This window comes from Drosophila willistoni, unplaced genomic scaffold (genome assembly GCF_018902025.1).
Source record: "Drosophila willistoni isolate 14030-0811.24 unplaced genomic scaffold, UCI_dwil_1.1 Seg209, whole genome shotgun sequence".
Classification (NCBI taxonomy): Eukaryota; Metazoa; Arthropoda; class Insecta; order Diptera; family Drosophilidae; genus Drosophila; species Drosophila willistoni.
In genome coordinates this window covers 1,339,972-1,350,584 of record NW_025814176.1, presented here as the reverse complement: position 1 = coordinate 1,350,584, position 10,613 = coordinate 1,339,972, and the positions used below count along the sequence as shown (strand labels likewise).

The 10,613-nt window shown below is 35.6% G+C and overlaps 2 protein-coding genes and 3 pseudogenes across 2 annotated transcripts; 3 read left to right on the top strand and 2 right to left on the bottom strand.

The window, feature by feature from the left end:
• Positions 1 to 133: 133 nt before the first annotated feature.
• Positions 134 to 646, bottom strand: LOC124461105 (annotated as a pseudogene).
• Positions 647 to 2,368: 1,722 nt separating this feature from the next.
• On the top strand, positions 2,369 to 2,845 carry LOC124461103 (annotated as a pseudogene).
• Positions 2,846 to 4,013: 1,168 nt separating this feature from the next.
• LOC124461106 lies at positions 4,014 to 4,936 on the top strand (annotated as a pseudogene).
• An 834-nt stretch (positions 4,937 to 5,770) lies between these two features.
• Positions 5,771 to 6,239, top strand: LOC124461104 (histone H2A-like). The gene has a single exon (XM_047012674.1). The coding sequence runs from the start codon at positions 5,796 to 5,798 to the stop codon at positions 6,192 to 6,194; it is 399 nt and encodes a 132-aa protein (XP_046868630.1). The 5' UTR covers positions 5,771 to 5,795; the 3' UTR covers positions 6,195 to 6,239.
• Positions 6,240 to 6,712: 473 nt separating this feature from the next.
• LOC6646541 (histone H4) lies at positions 6,713 to 7,136 on the bottom strand. Its single transcript, XM_002069178.4, has one exon. The coding sequence runs from the start codon at positions 7,093 to 7,095 to the stop codon at positions 6,784 to 6,786; it is 312 nt and encodes a 103-aa protein (XP_002069214.1). The 5' UTR covers positions 7,096 to 7,136; the 3' UTR covers positions 6,713 to 6,783.
• Positions 7,137 to 10,613: the final 3,477 nt, after the last annotated feature.

Here is a 10,613-nt window from a genome sequence, read left to right as displayed (position 1 = left end):
AAATCAAATTTTCTAAAAAATTACAAATTAATTTACATACATTCATACATACGTATGTACATATTAGCAACATACACAGATATTAAAATTGTACGAGTCTTTTTGATTTAATGTAGGTGCATTATCTTAATTCTTTTTAATATAAAATTGTGGCCCTGAAAAGGGCTTTTTTTTTAAAAGGAAGCGTGTGTTTAAGCTAGGGACATTTATTTTGAGCTGGTATACTTGGTGACAGCTTTTGTTCCCTCACTAACAGCGTGCTTAGCAAGCTCACCCGGAAAAGCAAACGAACAGCCGTTTGGATTTCGCGACTGGTGATGGTCGACCTCTTATTGTAGTGGGCCAAGCGGGAGGCCTCAGCAGCAATACGTTCAAAAATATCGTTTACAAAGCTATTCATTATGCTCATTGCTTTTGAAGAAATACCAGTGTCTGGGTGGACTTGCTTTAACACTTTGTAAATGTAAATAGCATAGCTCTCCTTACGCTTGCGCTTCTTCTTTTTGTCATTCTTGGTGATGTTCTTTTGAGCCTTGCCAGCCTTCTTGGCTGCTTTTCCACTAGTTTTTGGCGGCATTTCTCACTTCAAATTCAATAATTTAAATTTCACAAAACACAATTCACTTTTAACAAATGCCACCATTAGTGCGTCTTCAATTTATACATTTTTCTGGATAAATATATTTATTGAGTATCAACCCCTAGTTGAGCGAGTGTGTCGTTGGAAAAGGTATAAATAAAAAAAACGACAATGTACCACATCAACATCAACATTTGTGTGTGAAAAGTGAACAGTGTGTAAAACAGAAAAAAAAAAAAATTCTAATATGTCTGGTCGTGTGTAAAGGTGGCAAAGTGAAGGGAAAGGCAAAGTCTCGCTCGAACCGAGCTGGGCTCCAGTTTTCTGTTGGCCGTATTCACCGTTTACTCCGTAAAGGAAATTATGCCGAGCGTGTTGTGCTGGCGCTCCAGTATATTTGGCTGCTGTTATGGAATATTTGGCGGCTGAAGTTCTTGAGTTGGCTGTAATGCTGCACGAGACAACAAAAAGACCAGAATTATACCTCGTCATCTACAATTGGCCATTCGCAACGATGAGGAATTAAACAAATTGCTTTCTGGCGTAACCATTGCACAGGGTGGTGTGCTACCCAACATTCAGGCTGTACTGCTGCCAAGAAAACCGAAAAGAAGGCTTAAATCAATTAATACTTGCTTTAAAATAATACAACTTTGTACATACAACAAACATAAACAACCGTCCTTTTCAGGACGACCAAAAAATTAAAAGAAATTAATACATTTCTCCATCCATGCATATAAATTGTATGTGTATGTGTAAGGAGAGCCTTACGGAATCTATGTATATGTGCATATGTGACAATTGCTTTATTTATTTACATTAGAGATATGTACATATTCAATATATTTGTTTGTTTCATCGTTCATTATTTGTTTGACACATCAGATAGTTTAATATTAATAATTTTATATTGTAGATTCGGTTCTTATGCAACTAAAAATATGGAGATTTTGTGTATAAATTCTTTGTGTTTTGTTGTTTTTTTTTAATAATAATTTTATTAATTTTCAAATGATTATTAAACCGGTTTTATTTTTTTTATTATAAAATTTAAAATTGATAAAACAAGAACACATACTATTTTTTCTTTCTCTTTTGATTAATAACTTTAGTGGTCCTGAAAAGGACCGATTTTTTGAAGGGCATAATTTGTAGTTAATACATTTTGGTGTTTATAAATATTTTAACCACCGAATCCATAAAGAGTGCGGCCCTGTCTCTTCAATGCATATACAACATCCATCGCAGTGACTGTCTTCCTTTTGGCATGTTCCGTGTAGGTTACTGCATCGCGGATTACATTTTCAAGAAATACCTTTAGGACACCACAAGTTTCCTCATAGATAAGACCAGAAATTCGCTTCACACCGCCACGACGAGCCAAACGGCGGATAGCGGGCTTCGTGATACCTTGAATATTATCACGCAATACTTTACGATGACGCTTAGCACCACCCTTTCCCAATCCTTTTCCACCTTTGCCACGACCAGTCATTTTTATTTTTCACTTTTCACTATAAACGCACTGCACAAGAGTCAGAATGTATGTAATGCTGTATGTGTTGCCATCGCTTCTATTTATACCAAAAATCAAGAAAACACGAGAGAGTAAAATATGTTGCATCTCGCTCAGATGCTTCGTCAGAAAGTGAACGCGAATTTTTTCTCTCTTTTTCTTTCTAACCCACCCTGATTTGCTATAAAAGCAGGCACCAAACGAGCTGGATTGTTTATTGTGTTTTGAACAGTGAAGAGTGAACATAAAAAAAAAAAGTGTAGTAAAACATGGCTCGTACTAAGCAAACTGCTCGAAAATCGACTGGTGGCAAGGCGCCAAGGAAGCAGCTGGCTACTAAAGCAGCACGTAAGAGTGCTCCAGCAACCGGTGGTGTAAAGAAACCACATCGTTACCGTCCCGGTACTGTTGCCCTCCGTGAAAATCCGTCGTTACCAGAAGAGCACAGAACTGCTCATTCGCAAATTGCCATTCCAGCGTTTAGTGCGTGAAATCGCTCAGGACTTAAAACCGACTTGCGTTTCCAGAGTTCTGCAGTTATGGCTTTACAAGAAGCTAGCGAAAGCCTATTTGGTTGGCCTATTTGAAGATACTAACTTGTGTGCAATCCATGCAAACGATGACCATAATGCCTAAGGATATTCAACTAGCCAGACGTATTCGAGGCGAGCGTGCTTAAATTAAATCTACTCGTGTAGTTACCGTCAGAGTAACTATTTCGAACACAATTTTAACGCAAAGCGCATTTTTAATAAAAATCGGTCCTTTTCAGGACCACAAACTAGTCATGTCGATATTGAGATTATTATTTTCTTAATTAAACTTGACTTATTATTATTCAATGTTTTATTCGGTTTATGAGTATAAATATATTATATATGTCATTTAATATTATAAAACCGTTATATTGGGCATATAATGGTTATGTACTAGTCATATACATAGATATCCAGCTTTAATATTCAATCATTTTTGTTTATATTTTTAAAGGTCTGACATTTATATACAGATCGATTTGAACTTAATCAATTTTGATTTTGTATATACTAATCAAAAAGCGCAAGGACACAACATTAATTTATAATAAATATAAAAAGCATAAAAATCAATATTGGATTTTTAAATTACCTAAATTAAAATAAAATAAAAAAAATAATTTTTCCATCCTACACGTTTAGTTTAATTGTTAGGCTTAGCAAGATTTTTAAATGATTAATAATTATTTATTGTATTATTATTTTGCCTGTTAGCTAACAAAAAAAGTGTATACAAATTTCTCAATTGATGGTTCTACTAACAGGAATAATTATAATAGTTATAATAGTAAATTAAATAATAAAGTTAATTAAAAAAACAATTATATAAATATTAATTTTTTGATTTCTTTTTAATAAATATTTTTATTTTTTCAATACCAAAAACTAATATTGCATGCACTTTGCAAAATTGGTAATTTTTCACCGCATAGAGTCAATTACAATACAATTTTAGAATATGAATAAATTATATAACTCTAAATTTTTTGATTATTATCTAAAGTAAATTGTTGAAATTTTATAACAAATGAATAATTTTTTTAAAATTTTGATTTTTCTATTTTTTATGTAGGGTTACATTGGAAAATTGCATTCTGTAATATGTACATATAGTTGAAATTTGATTGCCTATTCAAAATGAATCCATGAAATATATATAAAAAAGATTGGAATATAAATTCTACAACAATTATTAATATTGTGAGAAAATAATATTTATAAATTTTGTTATTATTAAGAGTGAAAACAGCAATATACGAGCACTATTTAACAAAACTAAAACATTTTAATCGTCCAATACCAAACATGTTCATACGGCCGTCCTCCTCGATTCTCATTTGAATGAGGGCCTATGTCATAGCGAAATTTTCATACAATCATTATATTTAAAAGTGTATTTGGTGATATATATTTGTTTGATAATAAAGTGTATAATGTCTGATTCAGTAGCAGCAACATCAGCATCTCCTGTGGCTGGCCCAACAGCACCAGCAACGGCATCAGTTGATAAGAAGGTGGCTGCCAAAAAAACATCGGCAGCGTCGTCAACAAAGGCCAAAAAATCAACTGCTCCACCATCGCATCCACCAACTCAACAAATGGTAGACGCTTCGATTAAAAACTTAAAGGAACGTGGTGGCTCCTCACTACTGGCAATCAAAAAATATATTAGTGCCACATACAAGTGCGATGCCCAGAAACTTGCACCAGTTATCAAGAGGTACTTAAAGTCAGCTGTCGGAAATGGTAAACTGATCCAAACAAAAGGAAAGGGTGCCTCTGGTTCATTTAAACTGTCTGCTGCCGCTAAAAAGGAACCGAAGCCAAAGGTTGCCTCTGTAGAAAAGAAAAGCAAACCGAAAAAGGTAACTCAATCAGCAGCAGCTAAAAAGAAAGCAATCGGTAGCAAAAAAATAACTGGTGCTGGCTCTGTTGATAAGAAACCAAAGGCCAAAAAGGCAGTCGCAACCAAAAAGACAGCCGAGAAAAAGAAAAGTGAAAAGGTAAAGGTAAAGGATGCTAAGAAAACAGGAACTGTAAAATCCAAACCTGTCGCATCGAAATCTAAGTCGAGTTCAACTAAGCCAAAAGCTAAAACAGTTGCCGTATCATCGGCTAAACCAAAAAAGGCAACCAAAAAGGCAGCTGCTCCTGCTACCGTCAAGAACCAAAAGCCAAGACAACTGCTAGCAAGAAGTAAATAATTAATACTTTATTGCAATCGTAATATTGAAAAAATTTTAGATATCGAACACGAAAATCTAAAATTTTATTTAAACACAGCCCTTCTCAGGGCTACAATTCCATATAACAAGAGAAAAAAAAAATCAAATTTTCTAAAAATTACAAATTTAATTTACATACATTCATACATACGTATGTACATATTAGCAACATACACAGATATTAAAATTGTACGAGTCTTTTTGATTTAATGTAGGTGCATTATCTTAATTCTTTTTTAATATAAAATTGTGGCCCTGAAAAGGGTTTTTTTTTAAAAGGAAGCGTGTGTTTAAGCTAGGGACATTTATTTTGAGCTGGTATACTTGGTGACAGCTTTTGTTCCCTCACTAACAGCGTGCTTAGCAAGCTCACCCGGCAAAAGCAAACGAACAGCCGTTTGGATTTCGCGACTGGTGATGGTCGACCTCTTATTGTAGTGGGCCAAGCGGGAGGCCTCAGCAGCAATACGTTTCAAAAATATCGTTTACAAAGCTATTCATTATGCTCATTGCTTTTGAAGAAATACCAGTGTCTGGTGGACTTGCTTTAACACTTTGTAAATGTAAATAGCATAGCTCTCCTTACGCTTGCGCTTCTTCTTTTTGTCATTCTTGGTGATGTTCTTTTGAGCCTTGCCAGCCTTCTTGGCTGCTTTTCCACTAGTTTTTGCGGCATTTCTCACTTCAAATTCAATAATTTAAATTTCACAAAACACAATTCACTTTTAACAAATGCCACCATTAGTGCGTCTTCAATTTATACATTTTTTTTGTGCATCGCTTTCTGGATAAATATATTTATTGAGTATCAACCCCTAGTTGAGCGAGTGTGTCGTTGGAAAAGGTATAAATAAAACGACAATGTACCACATCAACATCAACATTTGTGTGTGAAAAGTGAACAGTGTGTAAAACAGAAAAAAAAAAATTCTAATATGTCTGGTCGTGGTAAAGGTGGCAAAGTGAAGGGAAAGGCAAAGTCTCGCTCGAACCGAGCTGGGCTCCAGTTTCCTGTTGGCCGTATTCACCGTTTACTCCGTAAAGGAAATTATGCCGAGCGTGTTGGTGCTGGCGCTCCAGTATATTTGGCTGCTGTTATGGAATATTTGGCGGCTGAAGTTCTTGAGTTGGCTGGTAATGCTGCACGAGACAACAAAAAGACCAGAATTATACCTCGTCATCTACAATTGGCCATTCGCAACGATGAGGAATTAAACAAATTGCTTTCTGGCGTAACCATTGCACAGGGTGGTGTGCTACCCAACATTCAGGCTGTACTGCTGCCCAAAAACCGAAAAGAAGGCTTAAATCAATTAATACTTGCTTTAAAATAATACAACTTTGTACATACAACAAACATAAACAACCGTCCTTTTCAGGACGACTTTGTACATACAACAAACATAAACAACCGTCCTTTTCAGGACGACCAAAAAATTAAAAGAAATTAATACAGTTTTCCATCCATGCATATAAATTGTATGTGTATGTGTAAGGAGAGCCTTACGGAATCTATGTATATGTGCATATGTGACAATTTGCTTTATTTATTTACATTAGAGATATGTACATATTCAATATATTTGTTTGTTTCATCGTTCATTATTTGTTTGACACATCAGATAGTTTAATATTAATAATTTTATATTGTAGATTCGGTTCTTATGCAACTAAAAATATGGAGATTTTGTGTATAAATTCTTTGTGTTTTGTTGTTTTTTTTTTAATAATAATTTTATTAATTTTCAAATGATTATTAAACCGGTTTTATTTTTTTTATTATAAAATTTAAAATTGATAAAACAAGAACACATACTATTTTTTTCTTTTCTCTTTTGATTAATAACTTTAGTGGTCCTGAAAAGGACCGATTTTTTGAAGGGCATAATTTGTAGTTAATACATTTTGGTGTTTATAAATATTTTAACCACCGAATCCATAAAGAGTGCGGCCCTGTCTCTTCAATGCGTATACAACATCCATCGCAGTGACTGTCTTCCTTTTGGCATGTTCCGTGTAGGTTACTGCATCGCGGATTACATTTTCAAGAAATACCTTTAGGACACCACGAGTTTCCTCATAGATAAGACCAGAAATTCGCTTCACACCGCCACGACGAGCCAAACGGCGGATAGCGGGCTTCGTGATACCTTGAATATTATCACGCAATACTTTACGATGACGCTTAGCACCACCCTTTCCCAATCCTTTTCCACCTTTGCCACGACCAGTCATTTTTATTTTTCACTTTTCACTATAAACGCACTGCACAAGAGTCAGAATGTATGTAATGCTGTATGTGTTGCCATCGCTTCTATTTATACCAAAAATCAAGAAAACACGAGAGAGTAAGAAATATGTTGCATCTCGCTCAGATGCTTCGTCAGAAAGTGAACGCGAATGTTTTTCTCTCTTTCTCTTTCTAACTGTAGTGATGAATACATGTGCACGTGTAGTTGTTAGCTGCCTAATTTTTCTACGTTGCTAACGATGACACAAGTGTATGCTAAAGATCGGGGTCGTGCACTTCTAGCGTTGCTCTTGCTTAGCTCGTCGGATGAGGGGGGGTTCTTTCCTACTCTAGGCATACGCACGGATCATACAGAAAAAATATAAGTGCACTATCAGAAACTAAAAGGATGTAAAAAGCAAAATACTGGACCAGATTGGGATACTATTAATTGTGCGGACGACTTCTCTGCAGATTAGCTTAAGGTGTTGTTCGTTAACCCTTTCTGTACCCACCCTACCTTGGCAAACTATTGGGTTTAATTGATTGCCCCTTAACAGACTCTTAAATGATCTTAGACGATTTGTAACGGCAGCATGTCATGGATTCAGGCGACGGACTCCTCAATGAATTAGTTTACACCAACATGACGAAATTTCAAGTTCGGGTTTAATTCCAAACAAAAGGGTTTTCATGACTTTATATTCTAAGAAATTACAAAATAAAGATATGTAAAAAGATATAGCAAAATAAATTTAAATACGATAATTAGAGCAAATATAGATTCAAAAATTCATAGTAATTCAAAAGAGATTTAGGTTATGTGGCCGCGTGTGCCAGTTGGCAATGAAACAAATATTTATATATGTATATACATGTGTGTGTTAACTCACGATTTATCCAACGGTGCGATCTCTGGGCCCATCGATGCTGCAGGGATTTGCTGTATTATTTAGTTATTAGAAAAATGAAATGCAACAAAGCCAATCTCAACGCATTACATACCCATTAGGTTTCCTACTAAGGAAAACGTATTTTACTTAACCAAATAGGGACTTAATCTTAATAATATTTAAAGTTTCGTTACGTTACTTAAACTAATAATTCATTTGAATTTTCTTTTAGATCAGCAAAATTTACGTTAATAAAAGAAGAAAAAAAAAGTATTAAAAGGTGTTGTCGTGGTGCAACAAAAAAAAGTAGTATCCAAACCAAAGGGCTGCTACGCCATACTTTGCGAACAGACGAAACAAGAAAAGGTAGCAGAACTACTACTAAGTATGCATGTGCACCAAAAAGAAATAGAAAAGTAGTAGATCTCGCTCAAATTGGGTGTATAATGTTGGTATTAGCCGGGGAATTGCGTCATTTCATCACCAGACTATTTTAGCCTGGCCCATGGCGATGGTTATTGATGAAATGGAAGGGTTGATAAAATAAATCCGAGGCTCGCTGGTGTCTTGGTTATTGAAAGATGTCTCTTTTTGTTCCAACGAAGAAAATATCAGCGATTGGGCTGGGGTACAATCAACCAAATTGTCCCAAAGAAAATGAAAAATCCAAGGCTGCTTGAAAGCCAAAAGTTGCTTGGTCGACGCCACGCGACCGAAATATAAATTTTAATATAACGGGGTTTAAATTCTAATATTTTCACTAAATTGATTTTATATCACCTTATTCTTCGAATATTCACTAATATTTTTATTCACTTTAGCCAAATATGTATATTACTGCCTTGTGCAGTCACTGTACTTTTTAACGATGATGTAATATGCACGTGTTTCACAAATATATATGTATATATATATATTTATGTGAATATTAGTATCACGTCTTTTCGCAATCCAAGTATCAAATTAAATAAAAAGCCTGTACCAAAAATTCTGTTTCTAAGCAAACGCAATGCATGCGAACGAATTCTAACGGATCTTTTCCATGCTCTCTTCTTTGCTTACGCTTTGCGTTCGCTGTCCGAAATGAGAGTAAGAACCGTACCAAGTGAAGACATGTGCGTAGTACGCAAGGGGGTTATTCATTTATTCTTGCAAACAAACAAAAAAATATTATTTTTTTTCGAAATGGAATTAAAATTATTATTATTAAAGAGGGCTACTACACCACAGTTAATGCTACGGAAGCCTACTGACGGAGTCATGGACTGAAAAAGGACCTCTTTAGCTAATTTAGGTGCTTATGTCTTTCAAATGATATACACCGAGAGATTTTTTCTGCTCGTTAGCTAATTCATAATACGACGAACTGACCTTCCTCAACACCTTAGCTGGGATGAAGACTGGTGCTAATTTGCTACTAAATCTTTTTGGAGCTGAACTCTGTGTAAAATTTCGAGCATGAACTGTATCACCGACTTTTAGTTGTCTGCTTCTGCTTCGCAAATTGTAATTACGAGCATTTGTTGCATGTGCCTTGGCTATGTTATCCTTAGCTTTTTGCCGAGCTACCTGCAATGCATCGAATCTATGCAACGAAGTGTCTTCAGTCATTAAATTCAATTTCCGCAAAAGTTAATAGTCTTTACCATTATGAAGCATGTGTTGACCAAAACATAGATAGTAGGGGGAATATCCAGTACTGCGGTGGATAGAAGAACGAAAGGCTGCACTAATTTCTGTAAGATGATTATTCCAAGTGGTATGGTCGGTCCCTATGTATGCGCGAATTGCTGCTAGAACTGAGCGGTTAAGACGTTCACTTGCGTTCGTCTGAGGGGAATAAATAGCGGTGCATTGATGCGAGACTCCAAATCGAGTAAGAAATGGCTTAAAGAATCCGGATTTGAATTGTGAACCATTGTCCGTCAGTATACATTCCGGTACGCCAAATGTATAAAATATACAATTTTCTAAATATTCGCAAATACGATTGGATGTAAACTTCTTAAGCGGATGCAGAGAATGAAATTTGGTGTTGTGATCGACTATGATCAATAATCCAATGTGCCCTTGCTTTGATCTAGGATATGGACCTAACAAGTCCATGTAAAGCTTTTGAAACGGTCTATCGGATGTCATGGGCTTTCCCATGGGAGGTCGAAGAATGTTGTTGCCGCTTTTTGTAGTCCGACAAGTCAAACAACTGTCAATATATTTCTTGATTTGGGATGCCATGTTGGGCCAAAAGAAGTATCTCCTAATCTTATCACTAGTTTTGCCAATGCCACAATGTGCTGAGTTCGGGGAATTATGTGCTGTCTTTATTATGTCTTCGATAAGACTGGATGGGATCCATAATTTCCAAGAATCCTTTTCCTGCGCTTCATTTCCGCTTGAGTGTTCTGTTCGCTTATAAACATATTTGCTGTCTACGCGCAAATCAGGCAATCTGGACTGGTTGTCTGTAATGCGTTTTGCCAGTTCACGATATTCATCTGATTCAAAATATTTAGACGAAAAGTCTATCATAGGTTTTATTTCTGAAAGTTCTGAAACTTCATCTCGTCGCGATAATGAGTCCGCTACAATGTTTTGAGAACCAGGACGATGAATGATTTCAAATGAGAAAG

What these genes read in the sequence shown, in the direction of transcription:
- LOC124461104 (XM_047012674.1), top strand. Translation starts at nt 5,796, where the DNA reads ATGTCTGGTCGTGGTAAAGGTGGCAAAGTGAAGGGAAAGGCAAAGTCT.
- LOC6646541 (XM_002069178.4), bottom strand. Translation starts at nt 7,095, where the DNA reads ATGACTGGTCGTGGCAAAGGTGGAAAAGGATTGGGAAAGGGTGGTGCT.